At 38.0% G+C, this 18938-nt stretch overlaps 1 protein-coding gene across 2 annotated transcripts in view; it reads left to right on the top strand.

The window, feature by feature from the left end:
• Window positions 1–18938, top strand: part of PIK3R1 (phosphoinositide-3-kinase regulatory subunit 1) — a 55583-nt gene that overhangs the window by 13904 nt on the left and 22741 nt on the right. Inside the window, exons 1-2 of one of the 2 annotated variants that reach the window (XM_030466967.1) lie at window positions 14149–14401; window positions 18597–18689. In XM_030466967.1, the coding sequence (XP_030322827.1) occupies window positions 14257–14401; window positions 18597–18689 (238 nt within the window). In that variant the 5' untranslated portion in view covers window positions 14149–14256. Of the gene's footprint in view, window positions 1–14148; window positions 14402–18596; window positions 18690–18938 lie in introns of those variants that run through there. The other variant, XM_030466966.1, reaches the window with a different exon arrangement.

Below are 18938 nucleotides of genomic sequence, written 5' to 3'. Positions count from 1 at the left end.
AGCATGAAATCTCACTTTTTTGAGCTGCCTGCTGGCTTTCGGGAGAATTCTGACTGCTGGAGGAACATTTGGTGCTCGTCTGTTGTAATACTAATCATTGCTTTGGACTGCTCTGCTAGTGATAGTTAAAAGTCTGTTATTCTTTGATATTAAAAGTTGCACTGAAGAGGACAGTGGGCTGTGAGCTCCTTCCCCAGTGATTTAAGATGCAGGACTTTGAGTTGCATGCACATTTTTGCAAAAAAAGGGGAAGAGAGCTACCAACTGTTATTCTTTTTCTCCAGATGTTTCCTCTAAGACAAATATCTAGGGTTTTATTATGACACAGTAAGAATATGACACCAATAAGATGTGTGGTTGGGGTTGTGTGTTTTTGCCTTTCATTGTCTGTTTGAAGTAAATAGCCAATAAATCAAACGCTGGCAAGTTGCCTAGTAGTTTAGATGGAACTTGTCCACTTTTGTCATGTGACCTGCTCACTTCTAAACAGCATATTAGAATGCTTTGTTAAATATCTCTTTGGATGCAAACTAAAAAGGAGATTATTTTAAGGTACTCATCTTTTTGTATTTATTTAGAAGACCTATTCATACAAGAAGCAATAGGATCCTATTCAACTTTATGTTAAATTGGTGAGAAAACCCATTTAGACTTCAGAGTGAACAGATCAGACCTATAGTCAAAAGTATAGCAGCACTGGGACAAGTAGCACAGTTCTTACTCTCACCTGTCTTGGGCAAAATTTCCACTGCCTTTAGAGTTTGGAGAACACATACTAGTTCTGCTCTGAAAAGATTCCAATATACCAGATTGCATGTACTGTGAACGTGCATGAAATACTGCACAATCAACACTGATGTAAAGGAACAGTATCTGACACATTCCAAAGGCATGGAAGGGAAGTACTGTTGCAGTCTCCCCTTCTGAGGTCCTGGGCTAATGTGGAATTTCACTTGGTAATTCCTGTATCAAGCTCTTAACTTCAAGATAGATTTAAAGCATGTTCTTAATTAGTCTGAACTCCTCCCTTTAGCACATACTTAATCTAGATGACTTAATTTTTAGCCATTTGTATATCCACTATATAGTAAGAGTTACAAATTTAGAAGTAGAAGCGTCATCATCTGGGACACACACACACATTTGATTTTATTTAGTGAGTAGAGAGATTATTTCCAACAAGTTATTTTCCTCCATTGAGTTCAGTCTTGTTCATTAATGCATATGAATATTTTTTCCTCTGTGCTGCTAGATACTTTAGTGGGGGGGCGTTGTTTGGTTTTTGTAGGTTTTTTTGGTTGTTGTTTGTTTTGGGGGGGGGGTGCTGTTTTTGTTTGTTTGTTTCTTTTTTATTTCTCATAGGGCTCCTGTTTGGGTAAGTAGTTTGAGGGTAATGAGGGTTTCTTATAACTGAAGAAATGCTATGGTGACAGTTTTAGCTGTAAATTCAGTTATTGTAACAAATAATAACCTTTACAATGCATTGTTTTATTGCTTTGTGTAATGTAGTGTACACATATGCACTGAATTACACACTAGAGTAGTAAATATTAAGATTGTAAACCTGTGCATCTAAAACTCTCGTTTGTATATAGTGCATGCCGTCTGATACAGTTCTTCATTACAAAGCTACCTGACCCCTTTTCCACTTATTCTTGCTTATTTCCTTGTCAAGATCTTCACTGAACAGAGAATTCCTTTATTCTGGTTGTTTAGTTCATGGTCTTAAGCCACCATTTCTTCACAGCCTTCAGGCTTCTCTCTGGAAATATTCTTCATTCTACTCGGTCCAGTGGTGTGACTGCTCACAGCCTTGTAGACCTGCATACTCTTAAATACTAAGAAAACTTCAGGACACTGTTGTGAGCAAAGGTGGTATCAATATTTCTGTGAGGAATGAGGCTAACCAAAAAGGCAATTTAAAAAGTAATCACCATTTTTAGATAGTTTAAAGTTATTCTCTTTGTAGTAGGGAGGTCATATGGAAAAACACTTGAAAAAACTGAATCTGTGGATGCAACACTTAAAAGTATTCTTAACTTTTAACACTTAAATGTTCATTGAGATAACTAAAACCAGGAACCAGAACTGGTTTAGGTTTGACAGAGTGAGGCTTTGTCACAAGGAGTACCATCTGCTTGCTGCACAGCTGGCTTTAGTTACTGAGGGTGTCTGAGATGATTCCCTGCAGAAGAAATGTTACCAGGATACCCCTGCCTCCATCATCCAACTTCACCAGCTGGAATCCAAATATATATGCCTCAAAAGCAAAACTATCATTAGAATGTGAGTGCATAGGTTCAGCAGATGTGGTGGCATAATTTAGTGTTGTCTTACTTGTTTCCTTGTTCTAAGGACTCAAAGTTTCAAGCTCTCAGGACTTCATTGTTCATATAAGGCCTGTCTTGCAGCAGAAATATACATTTCCAGGACATGGACGTTTTCAGGACCTTTTGTTTTACATTTTTATGGTGCATCTCTAGTAGTTTTGTTTTTTTCACTGTGTGATGGTTGTGATTCACAATGCACAGATTTTTGGAAATAGTGGCACCATATACAGTCCTTGAAACCCGAATGTATTTTCTAACACAAATCAGTAGCTTCTTTACTTGGAAGGTGCTTTTGGCTACAGTCTTTATTCTGTCATGCTATAAACTGCAAACTTATTTAGTCTAGAGGTGTGGCAATGCAACTTCACGCTTGCGTTTTATCCTGGACTATTCTGTTGCTAGCACCATGCATGAGATTTCTCTTTTGAGAACTACTTGTTCAGGAAGTGGAAATCACAGCTACGTCAGTGGGGATCATATATAATTAACAGGGGAGATATGAAAAATACCCTTGACACCTGGAATAGTTATTCTTTCTTTAACTTTCCATGCAGGCTAGGAACACGGGAAGAGTGTTCTGCTTTGGTGGAATCTGTGCTGCCTTGCAGTAGTTGTCTGTGCAAACTTGGAGAAACTCATGGAACTTCCATATGAAGTTGTCTGCACAACCTTTATATTCTGAGGTTTTTCATATTTTTTGTCTTCAAGATACTGATAAGGAAATTGCAGGGTCACTGGGTTTGTATGTACAAACAAGTCACAGGACTCTGAAGAACCATAGCATTTGATCTTTGAAAAACAAAAGTGTATGAATGCATGTTCCTATGAAAACCCTGAATTGCAAAAATTGTTTGTAGTGGGCTAGGCAGACATTTGACAGATTACGTGCAAGTATATACATGTGTGGTTCATTATTTGACTGCCTTAGGAGACTGGTGTTTAAGTTGGCAGATCTACTTATTAAAAGCAAAGCTCTTTGGCAGGATTACAGAATGCCAGAAGGAGAAAGAGACCAAATGTTGAGGAAGAAAGAGAGAGAGAACATATAATATGCAGAGAGCATGGGGAAGCTAAAAAGCAGACCCAAATGTGGTTCCAATTTGTTCTCTTGGGCTCAAGTTGATATCCATGCAGAAGGAAAAGCATAAAGTTCTCTTATTTCAATATGAATTTAGTGTTTTGGAAAATACAGACTTTCTTTCATGTTAAGTATAATTTTGTCACATGATTGCAGCCTATCAAAAATCTTCACAAAGCACTGACAGTCCATAGCATAAGTGGACATTTTAATAGACCCTAATATTTCTTTGATTTCCTTGATTTTTTGATTAGCTTGATGCAAGATTACAGTGTTGACTCCCAGTACATGTTAAACTTCTGCATATAATTTGGTGATATGTAATTTATATCTATTTTTGTGGAAAAAACCCAAACCAGAACCCAACCCAATCTTTATACCTAGGAGTTTAGAACTAAACTATCCTGCAAGGTTTTGGAAGCAGCAGCCAAACAAGTCTGAGTATGTGTGTCAAGATAAGTTTACACCTGTGTTCTTTTGCACTTCTTTGCCCAAGTTGGGTCCATTCATAACTGCAGACAACACAGATGAGAATATTCACTTGATCCTTTGCATTATTTTTTCTCAGCTGAATGCCATTAGAATAATCATCCATCTTACTCTGTCTCCTAAGAATTCTTAGTTTGAGAGCAAGGTTTGAAATGTGGGGAAGTGACTGGTGGAAGCTGGCTTATGTACTGAAACACAGGAAAAAGAGAAGCAGAAGGGCAGACTCTGCTGAGAAATCAAGAAGTACACTATTTAGAAAAAGAAATTGAAAACAACAAAACCTATGCAAAGCCAAACCCACAAAGAAAAACAAAAACAAAAGAAAAAGCAAACAAAATGTTTGCCTTTAAACAAGACCTGTGTTTAGATAATTGTTCATACTGATCTCCCTAAAAGAGAGGCTAGGCTATTAATGGCACATTTACAATATTACAATATTAGAATCCTTTGAAAGGTAGAATGCTCCTGTTTAGCAGTTCTGAATCCTGCATAAATTAAGTGCTTGGATGTAGTACAGCAAAGCTTAGGTGAGTTACAACAGCTGTCTGCTGCATCTACCATTTTTGAAGAGCTTTATCTTGTAAAAGCCTCAGTTAGGTTTTCTGATTATGCCACAGCTGAGCAAATTAGCATACAAGTTCTTCCAGCTTCCTGCACAAGTTTGGAGTGTTAAAATTAGAAGGAGAGGACGGTGCTTGTTCTCATGCAGGCAGTTCTGTAAGGAGTCATAAGCCTGTTAGAAAAATCAGGTCAGTTTAAAATTGATTCATTCCTGTTCCCTCTCTTGACAAGAAATCTTTTTTGGAGGAATTCTCCATCTCAGAGTCAAGTGCAACCTACTTTTACTTTATTGCATGGCCCATATTTAAATAAATAAATTCTTTTAGAAAGATAAATGAAATGAGAAAGAGGTATTCTTTCCTAGTGCAGTCAAATAAAGGTAACTGGGTCTTCATTTTGGCAAGATGACCAAGGGATTTGTCTGGAGTACAGTCACAAGAACAGACATGTAAGACTTTCAGGTTTGGATGGGAGGGGAAGGGCATAGTTTTGGGTAGTAGTTTTGTTTTGTTTCGTTCTCCCCACCCCAGTATAATAGCAGGAAAACAATCAGAATGTATCTGGTCTTTTTAAAGAATAGCAGCCAGTTGCTGACCAGTGGGGAAAGCCATGCTCCTTCCAGCCAGCAGCCTTTCAGCCTCACAAACCTTTACCTATTTCATAGTAAATCATAGCTGGAAGATTTTTTCACATATTCAATCACCTCTTGTGAAAGTCAGGAATGTATTTTTACGTTCCTTTATGTCATCCTGTAATCAACATTCTGAAACAACTGAATGATTGTAGCTTTAAACTCTCTCTATATGTGGAAATAGAGATAGATGTATATGTAGATAGTACCATTATATTTTCAGATACAAATGTGTTGGTTAGAAGACTAGCTAACTTTCTTTGTAGTAGAAGAATGGTGGAAAAACTGTTTTGGGTTTTGTGTGTGTGTAATCTGTCTAAGCTCTGTACACATAAATATTCAATAGATGAATATTTCTTGGCATGCTTATTTGAACACTCATTATTCCCAAAGTTCAAAGACAGTCAACTTGAGCATTGATTCTGCTACCCATGAATTTTCTCTTGGGAAGCTGGAGAACATCACAGGACATTCCCCTGTCCTGGAGTAGGTCAGCGTAGGGCAGCTGTCTAGTGGCAGAGGCAGGGAAGGGAAGGAGCAAGGCAGAGTGCTTCTTGTTCATCTGTAGTCTTCGTAAGAGGACATAAAAATTGCTCTAGGCTTCTTCTGTGGAAAAAGAGCTTTAATTTGATCCACCTGATTTAAATGATCACAAGAAACTTGTCAGCTCGTAACACAATGCATGTGTTGTTTGAGTTCACACAAACTCTCTCTGCAGTTCAGGCTTTCCAAGACCACTTACAAAATACTTTATTTTGCAGTTTTTTCAGACTCTTCTGCTTGGTTTCACTCCTTCACAACACGCTGCTTGTTTTCAAGAGGGACACATTTTTCTCGTTTTAGACCCCAAGAAGCTCTTTGAAACTGTAGGGTCTCATGAAGGTTGCCAGAGAATATCTCTGATTTGTAGAGCTTAGAATTATGCTTGGGTTTTCTTAAAGAGAGGTTTTGCCTCCTCCTGTTAGTCTCTTTGCAAATGTATACTACCAGTGCAGACTGGGAAATCCTCTTCCATACCTACTTACTCTCACTATAGTTAATGTTTGGCTTGCAGACAGTGATGTAAAAGCATAGCCAGTTTTTCATGCTAGCTCTTCATTAGCACTGTCTTTGTTGTTATTTTCAATTCTTTTTTTACCTTTCCTATAAACAGATTTTGCACTGTGTGAATTTCTGCAATGCAAAAATGCTAGACAGTATACAGATGAAGCTCTTTTTTCCAGTTGCAGTTAGCCAGCTGGTTGATACCACCATTACAAAGTCTGTGAAATTCATTCACCACTTAAACTGCAAATGTCTAAATTAAAGTTACTTTGGCAATGGAGTATGAACAAAACAGTGGTTTCTGAAAGAGCTGTCTTTAAGTTCATGCATCAGGTATGTGTACTTCATAGTTCATGATGACCTTTTTGTATAGCATCTTAATAGTGTGAAAAATATTGGAATGAGAAATCAACCCTGATGTTGCTAAGCACAGAAATCGTGGCAGGTGTATGATATGGGTCAAAAAATCCTATTACACACAGACTGAGAGCTTTCTTCTTCATCTGAAATTAAAGATGATGGTGAGATTAACTCTGTAGATCCAGCTCAGGACTTTTCTAATAACGTTGTTATTCCTGTATCTGTATCAGATCAGCCTATTGTTTAATAGCTCTAAGGATTAACCCAGTTTTACTTTCTTATAAGATTGCATTTCAGCATTGCTGTATTTCTGTTGCTGTAGTTAGAGCCCTAAGCTTTCCTTTTTCCTTGAGGAAGAAAAAGGTTTGATTTTGAAATACATCCATTTCTACAATAGAAGACTTCTTCTGATGGTGGATTGCTGTTACCATTGTTTGATTTAATTTTTTTATCTGACAATTGCTATTTACTCATTATTTTTAACTCTGTGTGTACTGACAGATGTTTCCCATAATGCCAAGAAGATGAAGAAGCTGTGTTGGCTTTTATTAGCAGCTTCTGAGAGGACTTAAATGTGAATTTTTCAGATCTAAACAACTTGATTTTTGAAGCATAGTATTATATCCTATCTTTTTCTTGCAGTAGTGAAGAGCTTACTCTTTTCCTCTAGATTGCTTGCCTGTTTGAGAGGAATTTGTTGGCAATTTTTCCCCTATTATTTTTTCCACAGCAAAAAGATAGCAAAACAAAGTATTATTTCAGAGCAAAGCAATGTGCTATCCTGAATTTTTATGTATGGTGATTATGAAATAAAAAGATAATGTTTGAAATTATGCTTCTCAAGCAGAATTATCTTGAACCAGTAATGGCCTCTCATGAGAGAGAACTTAATGGTACCAAATAAAAGGAATCAGCTGATGGAGTACCTTTACTACCACCATGGGTTGAAGTTAATAAACTTGGAAGGTTAGTGCCAAACTATTCAGAAGCAAATACATGCCACTGCTTTTTAGGTAAAACCAATTCCAGCATGGAAATTCACTCTATGAAGTTTTATATGGTGGAGGAAATCATCTCATCATGTCTCTCCACTAGCTGGCAGGAACCAAAATTTTGAAGTGCCTCTTGTGATGGACATAAGTATTTCTTTCGATAAGAGACAGGCCACTGTCTCTGTCTCAGGTGACAAAAGGTTTTTGGGAACAACTGAAAATGTATTTCCTTCCCCGGTTGCTGGGAAGAACTCAGGAGCAAATTGTTCTCATATGAGGTATCAAGTTGAGGAGAAATAACAGAAAATTCAGATTTGAAACGGAAGCATAAGAGAAGAATATGAGCCTTCTGGACAATAGGGTGTCCTTGTACAATCTCTATAATGCGTCAAGTAATAAATACCTCAACTGTTCAGTTTGGTTCTGTCTGTTGAGATCACTAAGCTTTGTGTGCTGAAATGGGCCGAATAATTTCATGGGGAAAATGCCTTGCCATCATGCAGGAAGAGACAAAAAGAAGAACTGAAGTGGCACATGAAGCCTTAGGTCTTTGTTGTCTTAAGTTTTGAGTGCTTCTTCTAATGTACCCTTACTGATGTGTCTTTGTAATATAGCAGACATCAGAGGGAGCTTTGCTGCTGATTCCTTGTAGAGTGTAATATTAACTTACTGTGCATTAACTTACATATATGCTATTTAAAATAAGTTATGCCTTTAATAGTGTTTCATGGTTCCTTTTAAAAAAAAAAAAAACCACAGAAAAGTCTGGAGTGCATAAGTTAATAGAATAACATCACTTTAGTATCCTTGGGAAAGATAAGGTAGACTTTGTGGGAAAGGCAACTGGCATCAATTCTAAGAGATTGCTCAGTTAATCGTAAGACAAGTAAGGGAGGTTTTGTTTGCAGAGAACTATCACAAGTTTGTTCTGATTCTGATAAGCACTTCTAGGTACTGCTAGTGCAATCTTGATGCTTAACAACAGTAAACCTGAAGGTTGCACTGGGAACCTGATAAGTAGGTCACAAGATGTAGCTGCCAGTAGAACATGCTGTTTGTCCTCACACCTGCACTATCCACACCACGCTTGAATATTCAATGTCAGGTATTTTCCTTCCTGATACCATGTATGGTTTCATGTCAAACCACTGCCAGAAGCTGGAATGGTAAGTTTTTCATTGCCAGTTAATGTCTCTGAGAATTGAGCAGAATTACTTATTCTTGCATAGCTCAGCTCTTTACTGGCCCTGGAGCAGCAATTCTGAAGCAGGGGGTGGAAAGCCTTTAGCCATGCCCTAAGCTCCAGACTGTGGCAAGGAGGTGAGGTGCACCTTTACTGGAGACAGGCAGTAATGAAGCCCCAGTGCTGGCAGGCTTGGGGTTTAGCTGCAGTGGTGTGTCCTAGGCCTCCTCTGTACTCCTCATTTTATTGAGTGCCCTGCTCTACTTCAAAGCAGAAAGGCATTTTTTACTCCCTTCTTACTTTTTCTTTTTTTTTTTTTTCCCTGTTTCTACTCACAGGTCTTTGAAAGAACAGTTTAATGAGTGGTTGATTTTCCCATCTCTTCCTCAGGCTTTTTTGGGGGGGGGAGGGTGGTGAGAGGTGTCTTCTGCAGAACAGTTTATGCCATATGTATGGCATTACAATGTCGTGATCTGCATGCCAGAATATTGCACTTAGTTAATTTTTTTTCATAAGTGTGGCAAACTTTCTTCAGAATATGGCTGCTCATTTTCTCTAAATCATGCAAATACTAATTGTGAATAGTTGCAGCTATTTCAAATCCTAAATTCAGTTCTGGTTTGAAAAGGAGTATTGCAAAAGTTCACCCGTAGAGGGAAGCACTACACTGTCTTTACAACAGTCTTAACTACAAGCTGTTTTTTAAAAGTTAGCTGTGCTTCAGTTGAAGCCAATAAAGAACATCTGTTGTCTTATTTATAGCTCCTATTTCTAAGAAGTATAGTCTGTAGCAGATGAGAAAAGTGCCTGTCAGATCATAATTCATAAAGTTACTGAGGTTTAACCTGATAGAATATTATGTACAGAATTCCTTCCTAGTACAGACAGTATCAGTTCCCTTTCAACAGATGATAGAAATAGGACTTCATGAAACATTGAATTAATAGGTGTGAAACATGATTAGCAGCCACTATTAAAGTTATTAAGTAAAAGAATAAAGTATTGTACACTATGTTGCTTCCTGGTTTTATTTTTCTGCTTGTTTCTGCAGCTAAATTTTACTTAAGCCAGACACAGCCTTCTTTTATTTCTTTTTTCTCCACTTTTTCTTTTGTCTTAGAGGAACTCTTTGTTGATCAATGCAGCAACTTTGTGACAAGCATTCACTGTTGTGTCAGAGAAGGATAAAGAAACCCCAAATTTCTTTTGGGAGAATTTGTATGCTTCTTTCCCTTCTGTTCTCATAGTTGCCCCCTATTCTTCTTAGCCCCCGAGAGTGCAGCTGGTGCAACTTTGTAAATGGGGATGAACAGAGGATTTAGTTCTCCTAGCCCCCCAGGCTTCCTGCATATTGACCATGCACATGATACTGTATCAGTCAGATCATTGCTTGCATGTACCTGCTGCTGAGCCTGGAAGGTACCTGGGTGACTGGTCTCAGTTACAACATTGAGCTATACAGGTGACCAAGTGACTGTGTTTTCTTCCACCTATATGTAGCCAAGTTAAAATGAAGTGACATTACTTTTTTATTCCCACCCACCTACATTTAGTGGGTTGAACTATAAATGATCCAGTCAGAAGATATATATATTGGTCCTCCTGGAAAAATTACTGGTTGGCCTTATTCTGTAAAGTGTCACATATATTACAAGTTGTGCACATTTTTCTGCAGAATTTGATTTGAAATGCCCTTTTTTCAAGCTTGTAAGTGATGATGTCAGTACCTACCTCACATGAAGGATTCTGGAGATGGGTTTTGGGCAGTGCACTGGGACTGTCTGGAGTTCAGAAGTTCATGCTGCTGAGAACTCCTGCAGCTGTCAGCCTGTTGGGAAAGTTGCTGTCATTGTGTGCAACTGATGTGGGATCACAGCAGAAATATGGATGCTTAAAAAAGCTTTTTGAAGTCCAGAAGTATATTAGCAGGGTACTGTTTATCCATGAGGGTTAAATGTTGTCATTGAGATGCTAGATGAGGAAAGGTGTTCTGCTTTATTCAGGTGTCTTTTCATTGAAGACACAGGAAAAAGTGGAGTGTGACTGCTGATGTGATAAACCATTTTTTCAGTATAAATCTGTATTTCCTTGTGTGACTAAAATCTTTATCGTGTCATTAACAGAGAACATCTGAATGACGTTGTCACTTGTCCTCTAGTTCATATAATCATTCTTATGTAAGAAGTAGGCTGTGCTGTCTGCCTGGCACTGGAATTTAGAATTGGCATTATTTTCATCCATCTTCCCAATTGTACTACAGTCACACAGGGTAACCACCAGATATCATTTCCCAATTCCTTTTCATACCTCTGGGACCATTCATATTGCCTAAATATTGATTCCCAGACATTTGTCTTCCTCCATAAAAATGAGCTTCTTCTGAGTGCTAAGGTTGATAGTGTTTGTGGGCCTGACCAGACCTTTCTCTAGTGCTGGAGCAGTCTAAACCTCTCTTCAGTAGATCTAGAACTAGTCTCCTTTGGCTACCAAGGCTTCTGTGGTATTCTGAGTCCACAGTCTGCCTCAATGACAAGATCTGATAAAAATAAATAACAATGGTAGAAAGACTTATTAAGCCAATTGTAATGATGTGTCATACTCAGTGACACTTAAATCTCTCATATTTTTCCATTAATAGTGTTGTCTTTTCAAATCTTGTAAATTAAACCGTTACTGGAGAGGGTGGTTGAATCCTGAAGAGCTCTTTCTCCTGATACTTTTGTGATGCTTTTAATCTTTAGAAAAATCTAACTATGACCGAACTAAATTGTGAGAGTTGGTAGGGCCAAAGAGAGGTAGAGAGGTATTTTTCTTCTCAACAATTGCAGCTGAATGTACTGTTTCAGTCCGCCAAGTTATCCAAGACACACAGTAACATCAGCTTTTCTTTGCTCTCCCTTTCTTGCCTTTCATCCTTGCACAGTGGAAACCAGATGAGTAGTTTTGAACACTCTGTTTGCTTGGGTTTTTTTGTTAAATGCCATTAGGTCTCAGAAATTAAAAATCATGGAATCATAGAATCTGGCGAATTGGAAGAGACCCATGGGAATCATCAAGTCCAAGTCCTTCCCCTGTGTAGGGCCCCCCCAAAATCACACCGAGTGTCATCCAAACACTTCTTGAACTCAGACAGGCTTGGTGCTGTGACCACTTCCCTGGGGAGCCTGTTCCACTGCTCAGCTGCCCTCTAGGTGTAAAACTTTGTCTTTATATCTAACCTAAACTTCCCCCAGCACATCCTCCTACCATTCTCTCAGGTCCTGTCATCGGTCACCAGAGAGAAGAGGTCAGGACCTGCTCCTCCTCCCCTAGTGAGGAGGCAGTGAGCTGCCATGAGGTCTCCCCTCAGTCTCCTCCAGGCTGAACAGACCCAGTGCCTTTAGCCACTCCTCATGTGGCTTTCCCTCTAAACCCTTCACCAGCCTTACAGCCCTCCTCTGGACACTCTCCAGTAGCTCTGTCTCCTTTTTGTACTGTGGTACCCAAGACTGCACTCAAGATGGGGCTGCACCAAGGCAAGATGATCTTCTACTCAGAGTGAATTTCTTTCTCGTATTTATTAGTAATTCCAGACTCATCTTCTATCTTGGTCAGGCATTGAACAAAAAGCACAGATTTCTGTACAAACTTTCTCCATAGTGTTTATGGTTTGGTTTTTTTGTGGTTTTGTTTTGTTGGTTTTTTAGGGGTTTTGTAGGTTCTACTGAAAGGTCTGCAGGAACTTGCTTTTTTCTAAGGATACAAAGAAACATATAATGAATCACAAAATGCCCTCTGGAGCAGAAATCTGGAGCTTTGTGTCAGTAAGAGTTGTTTCACCCTGATGGGTTGTGAGGCTCATGTGGCCTTTCTTCCCCAGCTGAGGAGAAAAGGTGCTGAGGAAGCTGCAATGGCTGAGGCTCAGCATCTGGACCAGCTGCAACTGCGGGCCTGTGAGCAGCATCAGGCTGTGCCATCGCCCATGCAGAGTCACCGTCTGGTTCTTTCCAGTGTTACAGGATCTGTAACTTGTGTTTCCACAGGCTTGGCTTTCGGTGTGCTGTCAGGGCACTCTCCTGAAGCACTGATGTCTCTGGCCCAGGGGCTGCTATCAGGAGTACATGGGAAAACCTCCATTTGTACCACTGCCTTTAAGGCTGTTCAGTAATGCCAGATTGCTCATTTACAGTGCTCCTTACCTTGAATTTAACATTGCACACTAAAAAGTGATTACATTCAGCATTTATGGATCCTTACTGAAATTCAAATTCTGTTTCAGGAAGATGGGTAGTAATAGTGAAACATTTTTTTTTCCCATTTCCCACATCTAGTAGAGTATGTAACTGTGGAAACAGCAGCATTTCAATCAAGAAAGCAAGGTCCCACATAGCCCAGAGTTTTACTAGCAACCATGTAAGTTGAACTTTGTGGGAACCCCTGCACTGTTCACAACTTGTTATACATTATGCCACTAATAGTGCCAGTGGTAAAAATATTTTATGTGATTGATCAGTGAAGGTTTCTTAACATTTTGCTTTCTTATCTTGTTGGAGGTACTTGCTTGACAATTGCTCTTTCTTTCCCATTTCTTCTTCTGTGTTAATTAATACGCTTATGTTTATTACAGTTAGTTTCAGTCTGGTCAGACCATTTGTTTGAACATACTGTATGACTTCCAAACAGGTACATGTGTAAATCTATGAAAGCAGAGCTCACCATGTTAGTGGAAGGAGTTACATGCATAGAGTGTATCTGCATGCACATAAGGCAGTTACAGTCATCTTCAGACTTGAGCTCTGAATTATTAGACTTTTCTGTAGACCTGGGTTGTTAACAAACACAGCATGTATGCACACACTTCAATACCATTTCTGAAAAAAGAACAACATGCATGGAGTAATCTTCACTCAAGGATAAATTCAAGAAATATTAGTATATAGTATAGTACCCAAAAACCATTTAGAAATTAAACTCCTCTTCATGGTGTTTATTGCTGTGTTTTAAGTTTGGTTGTTGGTTTTTTAGTTTTGGTGGTTTTGTTTATTGGTTGGGGTTTTTTTGTGGGGGTTTGTTTGGTTTTTTTTTCACATTAATTTTCATTCTTCTAGCAGTAATGAAAGATTTGGCTGAGAAGTATCTGGAGTCAAATTCCAGCGTTAAATTTCCACTTGCCATTGCCAGGTACTAACTCTAAAATATCTCCCTTTACTGTGAACCCTTCCAAAAGGTGCAGCTGTGTTCTGGTTTCGTCTTGCACTTTGTAGCTCTGCTGGCAACCCTTGAGCATAAGGTATGCTCTCATCTCCCACCCCTTGCCTCAGAGCTGTTCAGGCCTGTCTGTACTGGGGAGAGGGAAGGGTTCACAGATTGGAGTGAACCCGGGCTTCTGGTTCATCTCATTGGTTCTCACTGTGGCAAGGTAAAAATAGAGCTAGTGGAAAATCCAGCTTTTATCATGTGTCATCAGAAGCTTCCTTATTAGCCTGAGACCCACTACCAGACGTGTCACTAGAAAGAGGATAAGAAAACTATATGACTGCTTTTCAAAACCTCAGTATTTTGGAGAATATATAATTTCCAAAAAAACCTAAGAAAAAATTTTGGGGAAAATGATTGCTTTAAATGAAAAGCTGATACTGGATTGTAGCAAAGGGATCTACAAAGCTGCTCAGATTCTTAAGAATGGATTTGTTTCTCCAAACCTGTGTGCCATTCTACAGAATACTTCAAAACAAAAGATACTTTCAAAATCAGGTACTAAATGCAGGTTGTGTGGGCGCCTTTGTTCTCGTTTACTTAAATCATCATGTCTGAAAAGTTTTCCCTTCCCTCTGTAGACCTTAATATGCATGCTGAGTTTTCTTTTGGAACACCTAATCTAGAATCATGACTTCCTAAAGGATACCTTGATATTTTGGCTCAGGAGTAGTATTGGGGTTTTTTTTCCCAAAATTAAGTGTAGTGTTGTTCCTTGGTTTATCCTCTGCCATTATCTCTCAGCATTTTGAAATTGAGGGGCATTTTTCCCAAAATTGTCTTTGTTCTGTCTAAATGTTACAAAGTGTCTTCAGTTTTGCAAGTACTATTGAGGTTTTTAGTTGCTTTTTGTTTGGTTGGGGTTTTTTGCTTGTTATTTTTTGTTTTATGTCTTGTTTTTTTCTGACTGGTAATGCATTTTATGAAGCCTTTTGCCTTAAAATGAACATGGTTTTCTATTTTGTGTGAAAGCTTGGGAGTTTAAAGTAGAAGTTATAATGATGCTATTAGTTAATTATATTGGAAATGGCACAATGAGTAGGAAAGCCTGGAACAGGTAGGATGTGAAGTGATTTTCATTTGTTTCATCTCCTACATGATGATGAAGTGAATGTTTTTTTCAATTTTGCTGAGCACCATAACTGTGTAATTTAGATGTTTTTTCCTGTCATTGCTCCATTTAAGTTAACTGCAGGTTTTCTGCCTGCCATTGTGTGTGTGTTGGTGTTCTCTTACTGTAGAGCTTATACTCACCAGTGTGTGCGTAATACTGAGAGGAGAATATCCTGAGTTTTCAGTCAAACACATAAGTATTCTACAATTTTTGTATTTATGGAGCAGATTTTCATTAATTTAAATACTTTCCTCACGTCTAAAAGTTCACTATGTCTCTGGTAGGTAGTAATTTCCAGTTTTGGAGAAAATAAATGGAATACAGGGAGAAAGAGGTATTAGAAACCCTCTGAACTCACAGCATTTTAGTGTTTTTCCAATTGCATGGTTTAGGGTAGCAAAGCAGTGTAGATGTACTCTAGATTTTTCATAAAGGTGAATGCATAACTTCCATAAGTCTCCCACTAAGATTGTTATTTATCCACTAATGGTGTACAACAAAGAAGTTCAGTAACAAATTATTATGCAAACCTATTCCAGAAGCTAAGATCCTGCTTAAAGTGTAGATGAAAAGCCTGCAGCATCAGGTAAACTGCAGGAAGAGGTGTACTCTGTCTAGGTAATCTGGGTAAGGTCTACATCTCCCTGTTTCTTTATGTGCCATGGGGACAAACTGCTTTCTGTAGTGTCTTGTCCTCACCTTGCAAAAGGTGAGACTTCCCATGAACTGAAGTCTTCACCTCACTTTGGGTTCTCCATTTTGCTTCACTTGTACTCCATCCATCATGTAGAATATCTAAATCTACTCGGGAAATGGGTTGTTTTTCTAAATACACCATGTTTATAGATATTAGTAGTGAATCTATTGCCATCATTTCAAGGCATAGTCTGATTAATGCACAAAAGTTTTGCTGTTTCTGTTGCTCAGTAGCCTGGATAGACTATTTCTGAACTGCCAAATTGTGACCTGATAGGTTTCAAATGTCTGTCAGGTTTGACTTCCATCATCTGTCCCTATCCTTCTTTGCCTCTCCTTTCTTTCCTCACCTTCAGTTTACTGTTGGCTGTTGCTGCATGATTTCTTCAGATGGCGTTATGAAATGAGCAATTTTGTTCAGAGATGATGCAATTTCAGGGTTTTTTTTAGAAGGAAGGAGGAATGTAACTAAGCTAACTAAGTTAGCAGAACGTTACTCTCGTAAGTAAAAATATGTAAACTCTTCTTAAAACTTGTTCTGCTATCATTTAAGGGACACATTCTGTGAGCTGGTTAATATCTCACAATTTGAGTATTTTCTTTGCATACCATTTCTATAATTCTGACCTGATCTTTCATTTAATCTTTCAATAGATTTGCCCTCATCATGAGATGGATTCTTAGTTTGGGGCTGAAAGGAACCTTTTGATCTGAATATAACAGTTACAATGGTCTGTCTTTCAGCATGCTCCAGCAGAGGTTGCTTGGAGTGCAGCATCTTCCATTTGAACCCAGCTAATGTTTATAAAGCAGATATGATATTAAGCTAAAAGAGATGTTCCAATGGAATCTGAAAGTGGTTTGAAGATGTAAAGAAATGAATTAATACATTCCACTCCTGAGTAGTTTGTTCTGTGTTAATAACTGTACATGGAGATCTACTGGTCAACTACACCTAATTCTTTGAATTCAGCCTTTTATTATAGTGTTATTCTGAGTCAAGTATCTGACAAAAGTTTAGTTTATTGTATCCATTCATTTGCATTTTTCAGCTAACTGTGGTGCCACCAAGGAAGGTTTTAGTTTGTTTTTGTAATGGAACTTGTCCTCTAAAAAAGGACGGATTTCACTGAGACAATCGCTATAGTGCTGCCTTTTATTGAATTATCCTGTGTCTCTAGTGTCAAGTTTTCCTTTATTTTGCCATGGACTGATAATGTAACCAGTATGTAGTCATCTTTCTTCTCCTTTCAGAGTGTGGATAGGGCATTAGAACTCTTTTGATCCCCAGGAATTACTGTGATTTTCCACAAGTCGTTAAAAAGTAACATCAGCAGGCCAAAGATCTGCTTAGGCAATTCTTTTGGGACTCCTGAATGTTCATTTTCTGGGCCTCCTAAGTTAAACTGTTATGACTAACAGATGTTTTTCTAACGTCCTTCTCAGTTATGAAAGGACTAGAAAGTATTCCATCATTATCATACCATGATTCTGCTTCTTTTTGCAGGAGACATGTCTCAGTGTCCCAGTTTGCTCTGCTTCCATTACTAGTTTGTAAATAATTATTTACTATCTTTCATTTATCTTCTCAATTTTCTTCACTTTCAAACTTCAGTATCTTCCTTGCTGTCTTACTGCTTTTAAATTTGTTGCGTATTTAGGAAGTTAGAGAAATGTTGCTTCCAAAACAGGCTGAATTCTCAGCCAAACTTGTCTTCTTTCTCCGTTGTGTTAAATGTAATTTTTTTGCTATCTCAGACTTTTTCCTTTAAAATTCTTTATTCATATTTTACTGTTGTGGTATTTTTTTTTCTTTTTCTCCACCCATTAGTTACCCTCACAATTTTGTTCAATTTCAGTCGTCTAGAAATATGTTGCATGCATGTATGTATACATAAGCATGGAGGCACATATGTGTGTATGCATGTAAGAATTACTCTGTCTGTGGTGAGTTTAATTGGGCAGTGATTACCATCATTAAGGCAACAGGCAACTTTTACTTCAGTGATTAAGCTTTGTTTATCAATCATAATCCATCAAACTATGCCTGATATTTTAATAATTTAGTTGTGTAAACAGTCTTGCTTTCCAAGAGTTAAACAGGACCACTTTAAAACTTTTGAATTACTCTTTTGGCAAAAGTAGTGCATTTAGAGATAAATCACCCCTCACATCACAGAACCAGAACATTCTTTTATACAGTACATTGTTTCTGTAAAGACACTGGATTGTGTGAAAAACTAGCTTTGTATAAAATCTGTATGCAGCTTTGTATGAATCTGCAAAATGTCCCTTTCTAATTATGCCACTATTTATTCTTAACTTTTCATTGTAGAAAAGAAATCTGCTTCAAGAAAACTGTCCTATTAATAGAATTACACTTGAAAATTGAAAGGAAACTGAAGTTAAGAAATTTTTTGTATGAGTGAAATACTTGCTTCTGCTGCTATTTCAGGCCTTTTAAAGTCTGTTTTATCAGATCAGAACTGCGATCAGCAGCTCCCAGGTGGTGATGTATTTAGCTTCCTCTTCTGGTTCACACTGGTTGTAAATGATTCAGACGAAAATATTTTTTCATTTTCTTCTTTGTGTTGAATTTCTGCCTGCCTTTAGACGCCAAACTTCTGTTGTGTTTTCTTTTCCTAGGCAATATGGGGAGTGATTCAAGGACTGAGTGAGGTCTAAAAAAGAAAAAGCTATAAAAATGTAATTGTCATAATTTTTATCAGCTTTCTGATTGCTTGTGTTCTCATTTAGGCCTGACAAGTGAGGTGTTTGTTTTGTACTTAAAAATTAACTAATTGCATTGTGTGTCATGACTTTGGTAAACAGAAATTGCGTTGAACTGTATTTTGACTTATTTTTCTTTATTTTCTTTTATAGCTTTTTCACTTCCAGATCTTACGGAGCAGTTTGCACCTCCTGATGTTGCTCCACCGATTCTTATCAAGATAGTGGAGACAATTGAAAAGAAAGGTAGGCTGAATAATGGTCTGTCAAAGGGTTTATTACATATGTGAATCAAGACTGAAGAGTGAGATCCAAAGCTGGCATCTACTCTTTCTAGAGATACTAATGCATCACATTACTTAACATATAATAAAATAATCTCATTTAATATGTTTCATTGCCTTCTGCTCCGTAGAGACTGTTTGGATTGTGGGAAATAAAACAAAGCTTATCTCAAATGACAATTAATAATTCTAGTAGTAAAAGTATTATTGA

This window comes from Calypte anna, chromosome Z (genome assembly GCF_003957555.1).
Source record: "Calypte anna isolate BGI_N300 chromosome Z, bCalAnn1_v1.p, whole genome shotgun sequence".
Classification (NCBI taxonomy): Eukaryota; Metazoa; Chordata; class Aves; order Apodiformes; family Trochilidae; genus Calypte; species Calypte anna.
Note: the sequence above shows the minus strand (reverse complement) of the source record. Positions and strands in the feature narration are given on the sequence as shown.